This window comes from Rutilus rutilus, assembly GCF_951802725.1.
Source record: "Rutilus rutilus genome assembly, chromosome: 23".
Lineage (NCBI taxonomy): Eukaryota > Metazoa > Chordata > Actinopteri > Cypriniformes > Leuciscidae > Rutilus > Rutilus rutilus.
The window spans coordinates 8,662,312-8,682,771 of record NC_140233.1 but is presented as its reverse complement, the minus strand read 5'-3'; the positions used below and the strand labels follow the sequence as shown (position 1 = coordinate 8,682,771).

The window sequence follows — 20,460 nt, the reverse complement described above, 5'->3', positions numbered from 1 at the left end:
AAACACTAAAAGTTTTTGAAATTTTCAGTGCATGTCCATGTGAGTGCAAGCTCTTGAAGCTCCGCCTCCTGTGCCACAAGCAGCAGCTCATTTGCATTTAAAGGAACAGACACAGAACTGTGCGTTTTTGCTCACCCTCAAAACGTGACAACTTTAACATGCTATATAAAAATATCTGTGGGGTATTTTGAGCTAAAACTTCACATACACACTCTGGGGACATCAGATACTTATTTTACATCTTGTGAAAAGGGCATCATACCACCCCGTTAATCCTGTTCCTGGAGATCTGCCTTCAACTTCAACACACCTGTCTTAAAATATCAAATGTTTCTGAATATTTAGCTGGTTATCTGGTTCAAGTGTGTTTGATTAGGTTTGGAACTGAACTTTGCAGGAAGGAAGATCTCCAGAAACAGGATTAGTTATTGCATTAGGTATCATGTACTAAAAGTTAGGGTTATTTGCAACATTTATCCATCAAGGTTAATGTTAATTTATCAATATACTATTGTTCATTGTTATTTCACGTTTGTTCAGAAAGTTTAAAATGAGAAGGTAACATTTTACAGCAAGTCATTTTAGTTAATGATTTAACTAACAAGGAACAACACACTTGTTACAGTATTCATTATTATTTTTTCATGTTCAACAGTTGTTATTTGTTAGTTCATGTTAGCTCAGGTCTATTAAATAATATTAACAGATGCAACTTTTGAATGTAATAATGTAGTAAATGTTAAAATTAACATAAGATAAATATGCTAATATTTATTTACTAAATATTTACTAACATCTAGTTAGTAATGAGAATTGGACCCTAAACTAAAGAGTTTCTGAAATGTATATTAACAAAGAATTAATGAATATTAATAAATGCTGTGAAAGTATTTTTTAAAGTTTGCTGATGCTAACTAATGTTAAAGTGGCATGAATTGAGAAATCCAATTTTCCTTGATCTTTTGAGTCATTGTACTGTAAAAAATCCTGTATGTTTCAGAACTCAAAACTTCCTTGTTAGTCCAAAAACAACTTCTATTGAATCCAAGCGGATAAAACAACTTGTTTCTGATTTTGTTTCAAAGAGAGAGTAAAAAAATACCCCATTACTTCTAAATTATGTTTTCTGATATAAAAATCTTGCTAACATTATTAGTGGATGTCAGAGAATATTATAAAATATAATAATATATAATCCAGTATACTGTTTTATTGCCATTTAATTTTGCTTTATTATAGTCATCATTCATTTCATAAGAAGGAAATGTTAAGAATCACATTTTGCATTGTTAAAAAAGAAACAAAATGTTCAAAAAGCCCAGAAAATGCCCTGAGAGATAATAGTTATAGAACAAAAAGAAATCTTTCACCAAATTATTTTGCAATTATGCAATTTCCTGGAATCACAATTAAACTGAACAAGATCTTTTATCCAATGCTATTCTGGTTTTCACACTCAGTTGGAGTACATTTGCAGGTGTCTATGAAGACGTAGTCATGAAGGATCTCGCTGTTATCTGAACACTTCAGCTTCACTTTTTTAATGTGGGTTTTCGTCTCACGGCAGCAAGAACAGCTGTGCTCCATGATGTTCGCTTCCATTGAATACCTGTGCAGGTTTACAAGAAAACAGTCAGATTATTATTAAAAAAGCTTATCCTAATCTATTTGCAAGGCTTGGATAATCTAAACATATTTAATGTTTGGAGACAATCAAGCAGCAAAATGTTTGGCCTAATACTGCTCTAAGTGTACACTTGGAATTAACATGCATTCAGTATGATCGTGTAAGTGTGAACTATATTTCACAGGTCAGTGATCAATTAGATGTGCACGTGCTCTCACATTGAAACGGTGTCACAGTTGCCACTGCAGGACGTCACTTCTATGGGTTGGATAGACTTGCAGCCATTTACAATAACGTCTTTGGTGTCCTTCTTCACAACACAGTTCTTGTGTTCACCTGATATATTAGAGGTAATAGGAGATCATTTGAATATTACATATTTTTATCAGTTAAACTGGACCTTATTCATGAAAAGCAGAACCAATGTCTGTGTGAATCATTCATGAATGTATCTTAAAATGCTGCGTTATTGTCACGATCACCAGGGAAGTGCCACTTGATTACTATCAGACCATTATCACTCTAGCAAAGACTACATTACCCATAACCCACTGCCCAGACTATCAGCCATTATTGTATTCAGCTGTTGCTTGTTAGTTTCTGCCTATATAAACCTGGTTAATTCAGTCACTCTTCACTTGGTCTTGTTAGTATATAAGTACTGCATTTCTGAGCCTTGTTCTATGGATCGTTGTTATTTCTGTTCCCTGGATATACTTGGTTTTGCCTTAGCCCTGGACATTGTCTTTGTTTGGACTGCTCAGCTGTGTTTCGACCTTCGCCTGGCCTTTGTGTATGTCTGTGGATTAACCCATTAAACTGCGTTTGGATCCTAAACGCTTGAGTCTCGGAGCAGTTATGTTACAGTTATACTGAATGTGACCGTTTACAATAAACACTAGTTCTGCTTGTTTCATGGATATGGACCATCAGGATATTTTGAACAAGGAAACAATTTCTTACATATCTCGCAACATCCATCTGCATCGAGTTGCATTGTTCCCTGTGAAGACAAATAGAGCCTTGTTTAAACGTCAACGTGTCATGCTCATAGTTAAAGTAATAGGTCACTCAGAAATGTACACTGTGTGGCTTCAAACCTGTATGACTTTTTTTCATTCTGCAAATATTTTGCAAATGTGTTTGTCTATGCAAAGTCAATGGGGCCCTAAACTTCCACAGATGAAAAAGTCATACAGGTTTGGAATGACAAGGGTGAGTGGATGATGACAGAAGTTTAATTTTCGAGTGAACTAATTCACTCGTTTTGAGGTAAATTATTTATAACATTTAAAAAAGACATACTTTAGCTTTAAATCTGGTCATCGTATAAAGTCTCTTCAGAAAATTTGGACTAAACCACTCAATTCATATGGATTAGTTTTATAATATCTCTTTATGAACTTTTCGAAGCATCAAAGTGTTAGTTGTGTAGCTGTCAAAAGAGGGACAGAAATCTCTCTCAGATTTCATTTAAAATAACTTAATTTGTGTTTTGAAGATGACCGAAAGTCTTACGGGTTTAGAACGACATGAGGGTGAGTAAACAATGACATTTTTTTTTTTTCATTTTTGTGTGAAATATGCCTTAAGTGTTAGCAGGGAGCAACAGCCACACAAAACAAACAACAAATGCTTCAAATTTTGCTTAAGATATTGAACCCACGGGCACACAGTCATCTTGATCGATGTCAGGGCAGCTTGTCATGGTCTTCTCTATCATGAACGTGCCATTGACTTGAAGACATATCACACTTTCACATTTGTAGTCGAAGCTCTCTCCATCCTACAAAAAAAAAAAAAAAAAAAAAAAAATAGAATGATAGGCTACATGAGGATCAAAGAATAGAGCAGATAATTTGCCTGGTGAACTGAAAGTGTAAAGGAAAGTTTGATCATATATACCTTGAGATTTTTAGTGGTGTTGTCTGCCGCAGTATAAATACAGGAATTTTGAACGCATGTTCCACAGCACTCTCCTTTTTGTTCCACATGCTCATAGCCCTTGGAGTACAAAAACACTTTAATAATTCAGATATTCTTCTTATTAAGAAGTTTCAAATCAGTTGTTTGATAAAATGATGGTTCACAGGCCAAACTTTAAATTATTACCTCAGGGCAATATGGACAGATTATAGAAACACAGGACACAGACTGTGGTCGAGTCTTTGGGTTACTATCCATTTCACAGGAACATTCAACACAAGGCTCAGGGGTGATTTTAGCCCCAGGCTAAAAAAAAAAAAAAAAAAAAAAAAAAAAATTCAGTGTCAGAAAAGTGGAAAATATTATCACTATTTCCTTTTGCTTTATTTTAAATACCAAGATTTTCCCAAATTTACTTTATTAATGTGAACTCACCTGGTACTCAGTGTTATTGTACACACAGACGTCTTTGGGCACTGAAAATCGGAAAAATCCATTTTAAAACTCATTAAATCAGTTCAATAATAATGTACGCTAATTTCATTGTTTTATGAAAAATAAAAAAGGGTCATTCATGTTATGCAGTACATTTCCATGTCTTCATAAAATATTAATCTCTCCATTTGTAAGGATAGAAATCATATTATTTAGCATTGTCAGTTAAGTGAACAATTACAAAATAACATAAGTAATTACATAATAATTACACTACTACTTTGAGCTGATGTCATCATTATTGCCACGTCCTTTTAACGTGAAGAACTGGCCATTTATCTCATATTCTAGGATTTGGACTCAAAAGTTGCTGCTTAACTGGAATGACTCACAAGTCCGTTTTTGTATGACAGCAAAATTAGTAATTATGTTTAAGATTTTAAACCACAGAGACTTACCACAGGGTGGACAGCAACTGCCTTCAGTTTTATTTGCTGCTAACTCAAATCCAACATCACATTTTTTCTGAAGACACAGCTCGAGATCACACACTAAATGGGTTGAGATGAAATGGGGAGTCCTTTTAAATTATTTTTGCATGCATTTATGTACGGACAGTTCAAATGTAGACTGTGTGTGCTATCAGCAGGATGTATTTTTAGTAAGTCATTCAAATTCATTATCTAGGTTGTAATGATGCACCATCAAATACATTTAATCTTGACTCACCACAGGTAGGGCAGCAGTTTTCAATGATTAATTTTTGTTCTGATCGACAGGGCTTTTGAATCGGACAGCTGACAGGCACAGTTTTAACACCAAAGGTCTCATTGGAGCATGTGTATTCAGAACAGCCCATGGTCCATGTATCCCCAGGCTGCAGAAGGAAAAGCAAGTAGATGATGGTTAGGAATCATGGTGATTTTGCAAGGCAAATGCATAGTGAAATGCTTTGGACACCATTGACTTTCTTGAATATTTTTCAAAATATCTTGTTTTGTCTAGACATACCATTCTAGGTAATCCATCAGGGCCGATACAATCTACATGGAGGGAATCAAAACCAAATCAATGAAAATAAGACACGAAGGTGCACTCATCTATAAAACAGGGAAAGTAAATGAAGCAGCATGTCTTACCGCAGTAAGCTGTACATTTATCTATCATTGAGCTAACTTGATATGTGTTATCAGGACAGAAACAGCCTTCCATAAATGTTTGAAGACACTCCACGCTGTGACATTCTTTCTCCACAAACAAATCATTGTACCTAGTGGTGAGTTAATAGAAGCACATCAGACATGAAGTATTATGATTCCAGCACTTGTTAAGGACTGTTGTTTTGTGGATATCCAGTATTGTAGAGTGAGATTACCTTGTGCTGCAGGTTTTTTCAACTTTAGGCCCACAACCCTTGTAGACTTTGTGACTGGGGCACTCATAATCTGTTATAGAAAACAATGACAATCAAGTTTCAGACTCTTCTCAAGTACAACATGTAGAAGATAAATAGCTTTAAAGTACAATAAAAATGTAGTCAAATGGTTAGGTTTATTCTACTTACCACACATTTTTTGGAGTTTATCTGATGTTCTCCAGTCCACACAGATACCCTCCTTGCCACATAGCTGGGCATACGCTTCCAGACTGGTACAACCAGTAGAGTTCTTTCCCATGTGGCACACATCGTATTTGCATGCCTCATAATAATTTTCATAAGGAATGACCTCATGGCATTTCACAAATATACTGTGGAGAAACAAATACAAAACTTTCGATTTCAGGCATCTGAAAGGGATAGTTCACCCAAAAATGACGATTCTGCCATCTTTTACTCACCGTGATGTTGTTCCAAACTTGTATGACTTTCTTTATTCTATTTTCCACAGAATACAGAAAGTCAAAACACATTTGGAACAACCTGAGGGTGAGACAATTCAAAAAAATTAATTTGATGGCGTGGACATTTAAAAGGGAAAACGCTTTGTACTAATCAGTGTTACTAAATGATTAAACTTAGTGGCTTTTCCTTACTCGCTCTTGATGAGTTCACAAATCTCTGGGTTGCAGAAGGGTGGAACTGTAGGTGGAGTTATAGTTGGAGGGATTTTGCATCCTGGTGGGACCATCCAAAGCTGTGCCATGTCCACACACGATTGATCGATTTGTCCATCAGGACGTCTGCAGTCATTTGCACGGTTGTTGTCGCAAACCCCTGAAAAAAAATATTTTAATTATATTAAATCTGAATTTATAGTTTTAAAAGAGTAAGTAGAGAATAAGTAATGTAATTATTCAAAATAAATTCATTTTAAATGAATTTGTTAAAGTTCATTTATAGTAATTGAAAATCTAATTTATTTGTTGCACTGGTAAACATGACTTGAAACTGACACATATTGTACTTTGTACACATCTCACAGACAGAAAACAAATTTAAGTTGTATTTGTAGCGAGTGAGACATGAGATCTCTGATCTGTACTCACCGCACTGTCCCTCTGTATTGCCATTGAAATAGGAGAATGGGAGACTGATCTCAAAGCCTTGATGATTGACCAAAATCTCAACTTTGATTTCAGTGATGTTCACAACTACTGCCATGCCGGAGGTGGTAATGAAGAATTGGTCATTCATGTAAGTTAGTTGTTTCAGTTCATCATTAACATAGACCTGTGTGAAAAAAAAAAAGTCTTTCTGAGTAATGATGAAAATTGTTCTCTAGAGTATGGTGTTATTTTGCAATGTGTCATGATTTGATGTGAAATTTTTAGTACTTTTGTGTTAGATTTGAAATTTTGCTTGTTTTTCTGGAGTCTGTGAATGTTTTGCTGTAGTTCTAAGACTTACCTGGACATCTTTAGTGTTGCTTGTCAGCTTGATTTTATAGGATTTGTAGTTCACAATCACATACTCTGGGCAGGCGAGATTATTTTTAACATCACAATAATAGTTTTTAACATGGACACTGATATTGTATTTCGGGATGATTTCTTGGAACAAAACATATGTACAGTTTCCTTGGAAAGCGTAGTATGTTCCATCAAAAGTTTTGTAATGTGGGTCACCCCAGCCACTGCATTTACCTGTCAAAACCAAGTTACACCATATGTAAACTTAAGGCAATGGCTAGGACAATTGTTTCTTTTTTTAATATTCATGAAATTTACTTAATATAAATATTTGATATTAATGAATTGTCCATGAGCAAGACTTAAACTTACATTCGCACTCATACTTGGAGCAGCATCCATTGTTATAAGGCACCTTCTTAGCTTTAATTCCATTAGTACATTTGGGAATAACATTATCAGATTTGCCACACGTTAGAGGTATTGATGAAACGCTGCCATTTTTACATGTTTTGTTTTTGCAGTCTTCAATCCAGGATTCCATATGCTGAAGGACACAATCAAATTGATGAACAGAGATTATTATTCTTTCTTTTGCTTACCAATTAATACTCCAGTCATCTAACAGAATTATACAGAATGTAATTAATTTTGTGTTGAATACAACAGATATTATCATATCAAATAACCATTACAGACTTGTTATTGTTTGTCTTGAAAAAAAAAAATACATGCAGAAATTTTGTAGAAATTGTACACGTGTTACTGCATTAGTGTACTTCTACTAAACTCCTTTTTATATTACCTTTCTGCTGATATTTTTACAGTCTGGTGAATGTGAAGGTGGAGTTGTAGGTGGAAGGGTTGGGCATGGCTTAGACGTTTTCTCAATACCACAAGAGGAGTTGCAGTAGGCAATGAAGCACCAACCTGCTTTATCCGTTTGATTATAGATTATTGTCCCTATAATTATAATTAAAGGACGTGCGAGGGAGGAAAACATTATGAGATATTTTTTACGTAAGTGGAACCTAAATGTAATGTTAAGGATTAAACAAACTGTAAATTCAGAAAATTAAAACATTTGAATAATTACTGTTAAAGCAGCACTTACCTGGTGAGATTTCTGATTTTAAATATGTGCATTTACATCGTTGAGTTGTATGTGATGTTTCTGTTGATGTAGATGTTACTGTAACAGTTGTAGGTGTTGTTTCTGTTGATGTAGGTGTTATTGTAACAGTTGTAGGTGTTGTTTCTGTTGATGTAGGTGTTGTTACTGTAACAGTTGTAGGTGATGTTTCTGTTGATGTAGGTGTTATTGTAACAGTTGTAGGTGATGTTTCTGTTGATGTAGGTGTTATTGTAACAGTTGTAGGTGATGTTTCTGTTGATGTAGGTGTTGTCGTAGCAGTTGTAGGTGATGTTTCTGTTGATGTAGGTGATGTTTCTGTTGATGGGGATGTTGTTGTAACAGTTGTAGGTGTTTCTGTTGATGTAGGTATTGTTATTGTAACAGTTGTAGGTGATGTTTCTGTTGATGTAGGTGTTGTTACTGTAACAGTTGTAGGTGATGTTTCTGTTGATGTAGGGGTTGTTACTGTAACAGTTGTAGGTGATGTTTCTGTTGATGTAGGTGATGTTTCTGTTGATGGGGATGTTGTTGTAACAGTTGTAGGTGTTTCTGTTGACGTAGGTGTTGTTATTGTAACAGTTGTAGGTGATGTTTCTGTTGATGTAGGTGTTGTTGTAACAGTTGTAGGTGATGTTTCTGTTGATGTAGGTGTTGTTGTAACAGTTGTAGGTGATGTTTCTGCTGAAAGGCTTGATTGATGTGCTGTGATAGGACTACTGGTATTGGACGTTGGCCCAGTATACATAGTGAAAGTACTTGTAGATGTTTCTGTTGATGTAGGTGTTGTCGTAACAGTTGTAGGTGTTGTTTCTGTTGATGTAGGTGTTGTCGTAACAGTTGTAGGTGTTGTTTCTGTTGATGTAGGTGTTGTAACAGTTGTAGGTGATGTTTCTGTTGATGGAGATGTTGTTGTAACTGTTGTAACAGTTGTAGGTGTTGTTTCTGTTGATGTAGGTGTTGTTACTGTAACAGTTGTAGGTGTTGTTTCTGTTGATGTAGGTGTTGTCGTAACAGTTGTAGTTGTTTCTGTTGATGTAGGTGTTGTAACAGTTGTAGGTGTTGTTTCTGTTGATGTAGGTGTTGTTACTGTAACAGTTGTAGGTGTTGTTTCTGTTGATGTAGGTGTTGTCGTAACAGTTGTAGTTGTTGTTTCTGTTGACGTAGGTGTTGTTGAGGTAGTAGTGGATGTGACTGTGGACGTCTCGGTTGATGTGGTCGTTGTATGGGAAATACAATTGCCTTCACCTTCACAACATTTTACACGGATTTCATAATTATAACATAGTGGTGGCATGCCATCTGCGTTGTCTTCATTTGAACAAGAAAGTCCAAATGATGTATTACAATACACTAGTTGACCCAAATCGTCCAGGGACTTTTGTGGATAATTTACTGCCCTACATTCAATCTCTCCAGGGCTTTGACAGGTAATCTTTTCTGAATTCCACAATGCATTGATTGATTCAGTTTCGAATCCTTCGGGTTCTGTACTGGGTATGTTGCTATCAATCCAATCTGACCATTTGCAAATATCATAACATGTAGTTGTTGTTACTGTTGATGTAGGGGTTATTGTAACAGTTGTAGGTGTTGTTTCTGTTGATGTAGGTGTTGTTACTGTAACAGTTGTAGGTGTTGTCGTAACAGTTGTAGTTGTTGTTTCTGTTGATGTAGGTGTTGTAACAGTTGTAGGTGTTGTTTCTGTTGATGTAGGTGTTGTTACTGTAACAGTTGTAGGTGTTGTTTCTGTTGATGTAGGTGTTGTCGTAACAGTTGTAGTTGTTGTTTCTGTTGACGTAGGTGTTGTTACGGTAGTTGGTGAGGTAGCAGTGGATGTGACTGTGGACGTCTCAGTTGATGTGGTCGTTGTATGGGAAATACAATTGCCTTCACCTTCACAACATTTTACACGGATTTCATAATTATAACATAGTGGTGGCATGCCATCTGCGTTGTCTTCATTTGAACATGAAAGTCCAAATGATGTATTACAATACACTAGTTGACCCAAATCGTCCAGGGACTTTTGTGGATAATTTACTGCCCTACATTCAATCTCTCCAGGGCTTTGACAGGTAATCTTTTCTGAATTCCACAATGCATTGATTGATTCAGTTTCGAATCCTTCGGGTTCTGTACTGGGTGTGTTGCTATCAATCCAATCTGACCATTTGCAAATATCATAACATGTAGTTGTTGTTACTGTTGATGTAGGGGTTATTGTAACAGTTGTAGGTGTTGTTTCTGTTGATGTAGGTGTTGTTACTGTAACAGTTGTAGGTGTTGTTTCTGTTGATGTAGGTGTTGTCGTAACAGTTGTAGTTGTTTCTGTTGATGTAGGTGTTGTAACAGTTGTAGGTGTTGTTTCTGTTGATGTAGGTGTTGTCGTAACAGTTGTAGTTGTTGTTTCTGTTGACGTAGGTGTTGTTACGGTAGTTGGTGAGGTAGCAGTGGATGTGACTGTGGACGTCTCAGTTGATGTGGTCGTTGTATGGGAAATACAATTGCCTTCACCTTCACAACATTTTACACGGATTTCATAATTATAACATAGTGGTGGCATGCCATCTGCGTTGTCTTCATTTGAACATGAAAGTCCAAATGATGTATTACAATACACTAGTTGACCCAAATCGTCCAGGGACTTTTGTGGATAATTTACTGCCCTACATTCAATCTCTCCAGGGCTTTGACAGGTAATCTTTTCTGAATTCCACAATGCATTGATTGATTCAGTTTCGAATCCTTCGGGTTCTGTACTGGGTGTGTTGCTATCAATCCAATCTGACCATTTGCAAATATCATAACATGTAGTTGTTGTTACTGTTGATGTAGGGGTTATTGTAACAGTTGTAGGTGTTGTTTCTGTTGATGTAGGTGTTGTTACTGTAACAGTTGTAGGTGTTGTTTCTGTTGATGTAGGTGTTGTCGTAACAGTTGTAGTTGTTTCTGTTGATGTAGGTGTTGTAACAGTTGTAGGTGTTGTTTCTGTTGATGTAGGTGTTGTCGTAACAGTTGTAGTTGTTGTTTCTGTTGACGTAGGTGTTGTTACGGTAGTTGGTGAGGTAGCAGTGGATGTGACTGTGGACGTCTCAGTTGATGTGGTCGTTGTATGGGAAATACAATTGCCTTCACCTTCACAACATTTTACACGGATTTCATAATTATAACATAGTGGTGGCATGCCATCTGCGTTGTCTTCATTTGAACATGAAAGTCCAAATGATGTATTACAATACACTAGTTGACCCAAATCGTCCAGGGACTTTTGTGGATAATTTACTGCCCTACATTCAATCTCTCCAGGGCTTTGACAGGTAATCTTTTCTGAATTCCACAATGCATTGATTGATTCAGTTTCGAATCCTTCGGGTTCTGTACTGGGTGTGTTGCTATCAATCCAATCTGACCATTTGCAAATATCATAACATGTAGTTGTTGTTACTGTTGATGTAGGGGTTATTGTAACAGTCGTAGGTGTTGTTTCTGTTGATGTAGGTGTTGTTACTGTAACAGTTGTAGGTGTTGTTTCTGTTGATGTAGGTGTTGTCGTAACAGTTGTAGTTGTTTCTGTTGATGTAGGTGTTGTAACAGTTGTAGGTGTTGTTTCTGTTGATGTAGGTGTTGTCGTAACAGTTGTAGTTGTTGTTTCTGTTGACGTAGGTGTTGTTACGGTAGTTGGTGAGGTAGCAGTGGATGTGACTGTGGACGTCTCAGTTGATGTGGTCGTTGTATGGGAAATACAATTGCCTTCACCTTCACAACATTTTACACGGATTTCATAATTATAACATAGTGGTGGCATGCCATCTGCGTTGTCTTCATTTGAACATGAAAGTCCAAATGATGTATTACAATACACTAGTTGACCCAAATCGTCCAGGGACTTTTGTGGATAATTTACTGCCCTACATTCAATCTCTCCAGGGCTTTGACAGGTAATCTTTTCTGAATTCCACAATGCATTGATTGATTCAGTTTCGAATCCTTCGGGTTCTGTACTGGGTGTGTTGCTATCAATCCAATCTGACCATTTGCAAATATCATAACATGTAGTTGTTGTTACTGTTGATGTAGGGGTTATTGTAACAGTCGTAGGTGTTGTTTCTGTTGATGTAGGTGTTGTTACTGTAACAGTTGTAGGTGTTGTCGTAACAGTTGTAGTTGTTGTTTCTGTTGATGTAGGTGTTGTAACAGTTGTAGGTGTTGTTTCTGTTGATGTAGGTGTTGTTACTGTAACAGTTGTAGGTGATGTTTCTGTTGATGTAGGTGTTGTAACAGTTGTAGGTGTTGTTTCTGTTGATGTAGGTGTTGTTACTGTAACAGTTGTAGGTGTTGTTTCTGTTGATGTAGGTGTTGTCGTAACAGTTGTAGTTGTTGTTTCTGTTGATGTAGGTGTTGTCGTAACAGTTGTAGTTGTTGTTTCTGTTGACGTAGGTGTTGTTACGGTAGTTGGTGAGGTAGCAGTGGATGTGACTGTGGACGTCTCGGTTGATGTGGTCGTTGTATGGGAAATACAATTGCCTTCACCTTCACAACATTTTACACGGATTTCATAATTATAACATAGTGGTGGCATGCCATCTGCGTTGTCTTCATTTGAACATGAAAGTCCAAATGATGTATTACAATACACTAGTTGACCCAAATCGTCCAGGGACTTTTGTGGATAATTTACTGCCCTACATTCAATCTCTCCAGGGCTTTGACAGGTAATCTTCTCTGAATGCCACAATGCATTGATTGATTCATTTTCGAATCCTTCGGGTTCTGTACTGGGTGTGTTGCTATCAATCCAATCTGACCATTTGCAAATATCATAACATGTAGTTGTTGTTACTGTTGATGTAGGGGTTATTGTAACAGTTGTAGGTGTTGTTTCTGTTGATGTAGGTGTTGTTACTGTAACAGTTGTAGGTGTTGTTTCTGTTGATGTAGGTGTTGTCGTAACAGTTGTAGTTGTTGTTTCTGTTGATGTAGGTGTTGTAACAGATGTAGGTGTTGTTTCTGTTGATGTAGGTGTTGTTACTGTAACAGTTGTAGGTGTTGTTTCTGTTGATGTAGTTGTTGTCGTAACAGTTGTAGTTGTTGTTTCTGTTGACGTAGGTGTTGTTACGGTAGTTGGTGAGGTAGTAGTGGATGTGACTGTGGACGTCTCGGTTGATGTGGTCGTTGTATGGGAAATACAATTGCCTTCACCTTCACAACATTTTACACGGATTTCATAATTATAACATAGTGGTGGCATGCCATCTGCGTTGTCTTCATTTGAACATGAAAGTCCAAATGATGTATTACAATACACTAGTTGACCCAAATCGTCCAGGGACTTTTGTGGATAATTTACTGCCCTACATTCAATCTCTCCAGGGCTTTGACAGGTAATCTTTTCTGAATTCCACAATGCATTGATTGATTCAGTTTCGAATCCTTCGGGTTCTGTACTGGGTGTGTTGCTATCAATCCAATCTGACCATTTGCAAATATCATAACATGTAGTTGTTGTTACTGTTGATGTAGGGGTTATTGTAACAGTTGTAGGTGTTGTTTCTGTTGATGTAGGTGTTGTTACTGTAACAGTTGTAGGTGTTGTTTCTGTTGATGTAGGTGTTGTCGTAACAGTTGTAGTTGTTTCTGTTGATGTAGGTGTTGTCGTAACAGTTGTAGTTGTTGTTTCTGTTGATGTAGGTGTTGTAACAGTTGTAGGTGTTGTTTCTGTTGATGTAGGTGTTGTTACTGTAACAGTTGTAGGTGTTGTTTCTGTTGATGTAGGTGTTGTCGTAACAGTTGTAGGTGTTGTTTCTGTTGATGTAGGTGTTGTCGTAACAGTTGTAGTTGTTGTTTCTGTTGACGTAGGTGTTGTTACGGTAGTTGGTGAGGTAGCAGTGGATGTGACTGTGGACGTCTCGGTTGATGTGGTCGTTGTAGAGGAAATACAATTGCCTTCACCTTCACAACATTTTACACGGATTTCATAATTATAACATAGTGGTGGCATGCCATCTGCGTTGTCTTCATTTGAACATGAAAGTCCAAATGATGTATTACAATACACTAGTTGACCCAAATCGTCCAGGGACTTTTGTGGATAATTTACTGCCCTACATTCAATCTCTCCAGGGCTTTGACAGGTAATCTTTTCTGAATTCCACAATGCATTGATTGATTCAGTTTCGAATCCTTCGGGTTCTGTACTGGGTGTGTTGCTATCAATCCAATCTGACCATTTGCAAATATCATAACATTTAGTTGTTGTTACTGTTGATGTAGATGTTGTTGTAACAGTTGTAGGTGTTGTTTCTGTTGATGTAGGTGTTGTTACTGTAACAGTTGTAGGTGTTGTTTCTGTTGATGTAGGTGTTGTTGTAACAGTTGTAGGTGATGTTTCTGCTGAAAGGCTTGATTGATGTGCTGTGATAGGACTACTGGTATTGGACGTTGGCCCAGTATACATAGTGAAAGTACTTGTAGATGTTTCTGTTGATGTAGGTGTTGTCGTAACAGTTGTAGGTGTTGTTTCTGTTGATGTAGGTGTTGTCGTAACAGTTGTAGGTGTTGTTTCTGTTGATGTAGGTGTTGTAACAGTTGTAGGTGTTGTTTCTGTTGATGGAGATGTTGTTGTAACTGTTGTAACAGTTGTAGGTGTTGTTTCTGTTGATGTAGGTGTTGTTACTGTAACAGTTGTAGGTGTTGTTTCTGTTGATGTAGGTGTTGTCGTAACAGTTGTAGTTGTTATTTCTGTTGATGTAGGTGTTGTAACAGTTGTAGGTGTTGTTTCTGTTGATGTAGGTGTTGTTACTGTAACAGTTGTAGGTGTTGTTTCTGTTGATGTAGGTGTTGTCGTAACAGTTGTAGTTGTTGTTTCTGTTGACGTAGGTGTTGTTACGGTAGTTGGTGAGGTAGCAGTGGATGTGACTGTGGACGTCTCGGTTGATGTGGTCGTTGTATGGGAAATACAATTGCCTTCACCTTCACAACATTTTACACGGATTTCATAATTATAACATAGTGGTGGCATGCCATCTGCGTTGTCTTCATTTGAACAAGAAAGTCCAAATGATGTATTACAATACACTAGTTGACCCAAATCGTCCAGGGACTTTTCTGGATAATTTACTGCCCTACATTCAATCTCTCCAGGGCTTTGACAGGTAATCTTTTCTGAATTCCACAATGCATTGATTGATTCAGTTTCGAATCCTTCGGGTTCTGTACTGGGTGTGTTGCTATCAATCCAATCTGACCATTTGCAAATATCATAACATGTAGTTGTTGTTACTGTTGATGTAGGGGTTATTGTAACAGTTGTAGGTGTTGTTTCTGTTGATGTAGGTGTTGTTACTGTAACAGTTGTAGGTGTTGTTTCTGTTGATGTAGGTGTTGTCGTAACAGTTGTAGTTGTTGTTTCTGTTGACGTAGGTGTTGTTACGGTAGTTGGTGAGGTAGTAGTGGATGTGACTGTGGACGTCTCGGTTGATGTTGTCGTTGTAGAGGAAATACAATTGCCTTCACCTTCACAACATTTTACACGGATTTCATAATTATAACATAGTGGTGGCATGCCATCTGCGTTGTCTTCATTTGAACAAGAAAGTCCAAATGATGTATTACAATACACTAGTTGACCCAAATCGTCCAGGGACTTTTGTGGATAATTTACTGCCCTACATTCAATCTCTCCAGGGCTTTGACAGGTAATCTTTTCTGAATTCCACAATGCATTGATTGATTCAGTTTCGAATCCTTCGGGTTCTGTACTCGGTGTGTTGCTATCAATCCAATCTGACCATTTGCAAATATCATAACATGTAGTTGTTGTTACTGTTGATGTAGGTGTTGTTATTGTAACAGTTGTAGGTGTTGTTTCTGTTGATGTAGGTGTTGTTACTGTAACAGTTGTAGGTGTTGTTTCTGTTGATGTAGGTGTTGTCGTAACAGTTGTAGTTGTTGTTTCTGTTGATGTAGGTGTTGTAACAGTTGTAGGTGTTGTTTCTGTTGATGTAGGTGTTGTTACTGTAACAGTTGTAGGTGTTGTTTCTGTTGATGTAGGTGTTGTTGTAACAGTTGTAGGTGTTGTTTCTGTTGATGTAGGTGTTGTCGTAACAGTTGTAGTTGTTGTTTCTGTTGATGTAGGTGTTGTCGTAACAGTTGTAGTTGTTGTTTCTGTTGACGTAGGTGTTGTTACGGTAGTTGGTGAGGTAGCAGTGGATGTGACTGTGGACGTCTCGGTTGATGTGGTCGTTGTAGAGGAAATACAATTGCCTTCACCTTCACAACATTTTACACGGATTTCATAATTATAACATAGTGGTGGCATGCCATCTGCATTGTCTTCATTTGAACAAGAAAGTCCAAATGATGTATTACAATACACTAGTTGACCCAAATCGTCCAGGGACTTTTGTGGATAATTTACTGCCCTACATTCAATCTCTCCAGGGCTTTGACAGGTAATCTTTTCTGAATTCCACAATGCATTGATTGATTCAGTTTCGAATCCTTCGGGTTCTGTACTGGGTGTGTTGCTATCAATCCAATCTGACCATTTGCAAATATCATAACATGTAGTTGTTGTTACTGTTGATGTAGGGGTTATTGTAACAGTTGTAGGTGTTGTTTCTGTTGATGTAGGTGTTGTTACTGTAACAGTTGTAGGTGTTGTTTCTGTTGATGTAGGTGTTGTCGTAACAGTTGTAGTTGTTGTTTCTGTTGATGTAGGTGTTGTAACAGTTGTAGGTGTTGTTTCTGTTGATGTAGGTGTTGTTACTGTAACAGTTGTAGGTGTTGTTTCTGTTGATGTAGGTGTTGTCGTAACAGTTGTAGTTGTTGTTTCTGTTGACGTAGGTGTTGTTACGGTAGTTGGTGAGGTAGCAGTGGATGTGACTGTGGACGTCTCGGTTGATGTGGTCGTTGTAGAGGAAATACAATTGCCTTCACCTTCACAACATTTTACACGGATTTCATAATTATAACATAGTGGTGGCATGCCATCTGCGTTGTCTTCATTTGAACATGAAAGTCCAAATGATGTATTACAATACACTAGTTGACCCAAATCGTCCAGGGACTTTTGTGGATAATTTACTGCCCTACATTCAATCTCTCCAGGGCTTTGACAGGTAATCTTTTCTGAATGCCACAATGCATTGATTGATTCAGTTTCGAATCCTTCGGGTTCTGTACTGGGTGTGTTGCTATCAATCCAATCTGACCATTTGCAAATATCATAACATGTAGTTGTTGTTACTGTTGATGTAGGGGTTATTGTAACAGTTGTAGGTGTTGTTTCTGTTGATGTAGGTGTTGTTACTGTAACAGTTGTAGGTGTTGTTTCTGTTGATGTAGGTGTTGTCGTAACAGTTGTAGTTGTTGTTTCTGTTGATGTAGGTGTTGTAACAGTTGTAGGTGTTGTTTCTGTTGATGTAGGTGTTGTTACTGTAACAGTTGTAGGTGTTGTTTCTGTTGATGTAGGTGTTGTCGTAACAGTTGTAGTTGTTGTTTCTGTTGACGTAGGTGTTGTTACGGTAGTTGGTGAGGTAGCAGTGGATGTGACTGTGGACGTCTCGGTTGATGTGGTCGTTGTAGAGGAAATACAATTGCCTTCACCTTCACAACATTTTACACGGATTTCATAATTATAACATAGTGGTGGCATGCCATCTGCGTTGTCTTCATTTGAACATGAAAGTCCAAATGATGTATTACAATACACTAGTTGACCCAAATCGTCCAGGGACTTTTGTGGATAATTTACTGCCCTACATTCAATCTCTCCAGGGCTTTGACAGGTAATCTTTTCTGAATTCCACAATGTATTGATTGATTCAGTTTCGAATCCTTCTGGTTCTGTACTGGGTGTGTTGCTATCAATCCAATCTGACCATTTGCAAATATCATAACATGTAGTTGTTGTTACTGTTGATGTAGGGGTTATTGTAACAGTTGTAGGTGTTGTTTCTGTTGATGTAGGTGTTGTTACTGTAACAGTTGTAGGTGTTGTTTCTGTTGATGTAGGTGTTGTCGTAACAGTTGTAGTTGTTGTTTCTGTTGATGTAGGTGTTGTAACAGTTGTAGGTGTTGTTTCTGTTGATGTAGGTGTTGTTACTGTAACAGTTGTAGGTGTTGTTTCTGTTGATGTAGGTGTTGTCGTAACAGTTGTAGTTGTTGTTTCTGTTGACGTAGGTGTTGTTACGGTAGTTGGTGAGGTAGCAGTGGATGTGACTGTGGACGTCTCGGTTGATGTGGTCGTTGTAGAGGAAATACAATTGCCTTCACCTTCACAGCATTTTACACGGATTTCATAATTATAACATAGTGGTGGCATGCCATCTGCGTTGTCTTCATTTGAACATGAAAGTCCAAATGATGTATTACAATACACTAGTTGACCCAAATTGTCCAGGGACTTTTGTGGATAATTTACTGCCCTACATTCAATCTCTCCAGGGCTTTGACAGGTAATCTTTTCTGAATTCCACAATGCATTGATTGATTCAGTTTCGAATCCTTCGGGTTCTGTACTGGGTGTGTTGCTATCAATCCAATCTGACCATTTGCAAATATCATAACATGTAGTTGTTGTTACTGTTGATGTAGGGGTTATTGTAACAGTTGTAGGTGTTGTTTCTGTTGATGTAGGTGTTGTTACTGTAACAGTTGTAGGTGTTGTTTCTGTTGAAGTAGGTGTTGTCGTAACAGTTGTAGTTGTTGTTTCTGTTGATGTAGGTGTTGTAACAGTTGTAGGTGTTGTTTCTGTTGATGTGGATGTTGTGCTTGTAGTTGACATAGTAGCTGTGGTCAAAGTTGTGGTTGTTTTGCTAGTTTCAGGTGTGAAAGTGAAAGTTGTTGGTGTTGGGCTTGTTGGACTTGTTGTGGTTATGCAGTTTTCGTCAATAATTCGTACTATTTCCCCATTTGAATCACACAGAGCAGTTAAACATGTATCGTTCCCATCTGTGGTGTTGTAAATGACAGATCCAGGTGGAAATAACTTCCCGTCATAGAAACATTCATCACATGTTTTAACACACTTCATGGTCTCCTCCCTGAGATATGGCCTCTCAGAAGGGCACTGAAGAAAACAACCTAAAAGTATAAATAAAAAAGCAAAGTAGGAATAGACAGAAAAATAAGATATGGGTATTCTAAAAAGATTTGAGACACGTTGGTACCTAATGTACGTAATAGTGTTATTCAGCATTATTAAGTTAAGTATATGTATTTTTGGGACACTCATACCACATATTTTCAAAATATGCTTAAATGCTCAATTCTTACCTTCAAGAGTAGGAATTTGATCAGAGCAAGTGCTTGAGGGGTTTTTGCAGGTTTTCATGCAGGTTGATCCACAGGTTTTATAGCGCCACTCACATTCACCTGGAGCATTGTAGTAGTCACAGAATACAGCTGCAAGAACAATCACTTGAGTCAGGACGATGTCTATATTTGAGAGTTGTTTCAGCTACAGGCACATTTATGCCCCAAGTGTTTTTTTAAGCTAAAAGATTTAAACTTTTTTAAAGGTCATTTTAAATTTATTTTTGCTATTGTAATCAAATCTATGTGTGTATTTTGTTTCCTTATTCCAGACACACATTTTAAATATTTAAATCCATCCAAAAAAAAAAAACATTTTTAAAACTATGATAAAAATACTCCTAAAGAATTTCATATTTACTGTGTGACAATGATTTATATATTTCTTTTTACAAAAAATTGAATGTCCCTCATTTCCATAATAACCAACAAATTTCAAATGTTATTGTTATTAGTTACCAAGATTACCTAGATAAATGTGTCACTGAAGAATATAAAATACTGTATCAGACATGTTGCGTGAAGAAAAAGAAAAATCAGGGAAAATATCACTTATATTTTATATATATATATATATATATATATATATATATAAATCAGTGGCGGCTGCTGGTCTTTCATAGAGGGGAAGCTCATTTTCGGACTACATCATAAAAATTGTCCATTTATTTATACGTAAATTTCCTTTTCAAGAAAATGCTCTGTGACCCTCTCAAACCAACTAGACGTCTTTTCCAGTGACTTGACCAGTGTCCTCTCAATGGCCAGCAGAGTTAGGTATAATTGTTTAAATGTAATAATATAATAAAGGTATAAATAATAATATAATAAAGTATAATAATACTACTACTAATAATATATTTTAATAATTATTTTTAATTATTACTAATAATATATAATAAAGATATAAATGTATAATTGTGTGAAATGTATTATGAAAATTGGCTAGCAATTTCGACAAGCAAATAAAAAGAAATACGTTGCAGCAGTTTGTCTTTCGACTACACTTGAAAAATCCGCGATGGGACTGAGCTCAAATAGCTTCAGCATCAGCGATTTTTTATTGTATGAAATCGCTTTCAATCAAAAGGAGATGCAGCCTTTCGACAGACCCTCCAATCAACACGCAGAAGCCCGAAGTCCAGGCCAGCCCAGTCCTCATTCACCCCAG

The 20,460-nt window shown here is 37.0% G+C and overlaps 1 protein-coding gene across 1 annotated transcript; it reads right to left on the bottom strand.

Moving 5' to 3' along the window:
- Positions 1–1,191: 1,191 nt before the first annotated feature.
- muc5.1 (mucin 5.1, oligomeric mucus/gel-forming) lies at positions 1,192–18,635 on the bottom strand. Its single transcript, XM_084397193.1, has 19 exons — positions 7,953–18,635; positions 7,644–7,801; positions 7,211–7,385; positions 6,837–7,072; positions 6,476–6,659; positions 6,023–6,203; positions 5,553–5,737; positions 5,364–5,433; positions 5,128–5,258; positions 5,000–5,031; positions 4,718–4,865; positions 4,447–4,539; positions 3,989–4,029; positions 3,740–3,859; positions 3,533–3,631; positions 3,294–3,413; positions 2,591–2,630; positions 1,846–1,963; positions 1,192–1,609 (listed from the first exon to the last, which is right to left on the bottom strand). Exons 1-19 carry the CDS (start codon positions 18,295–18,297, stop codon positions 1,429–1,431), a joined length of 12,657 nt encoding a protein of 4,218 aa, XP_084253319.1. The 5' UTR covers positions 18,298–18,635; the 3' UTR covers positions 1,192–1,428.
- Between the last annotated feature and the right edge of the window lie 1,825 nt (positions 18,636–20,460).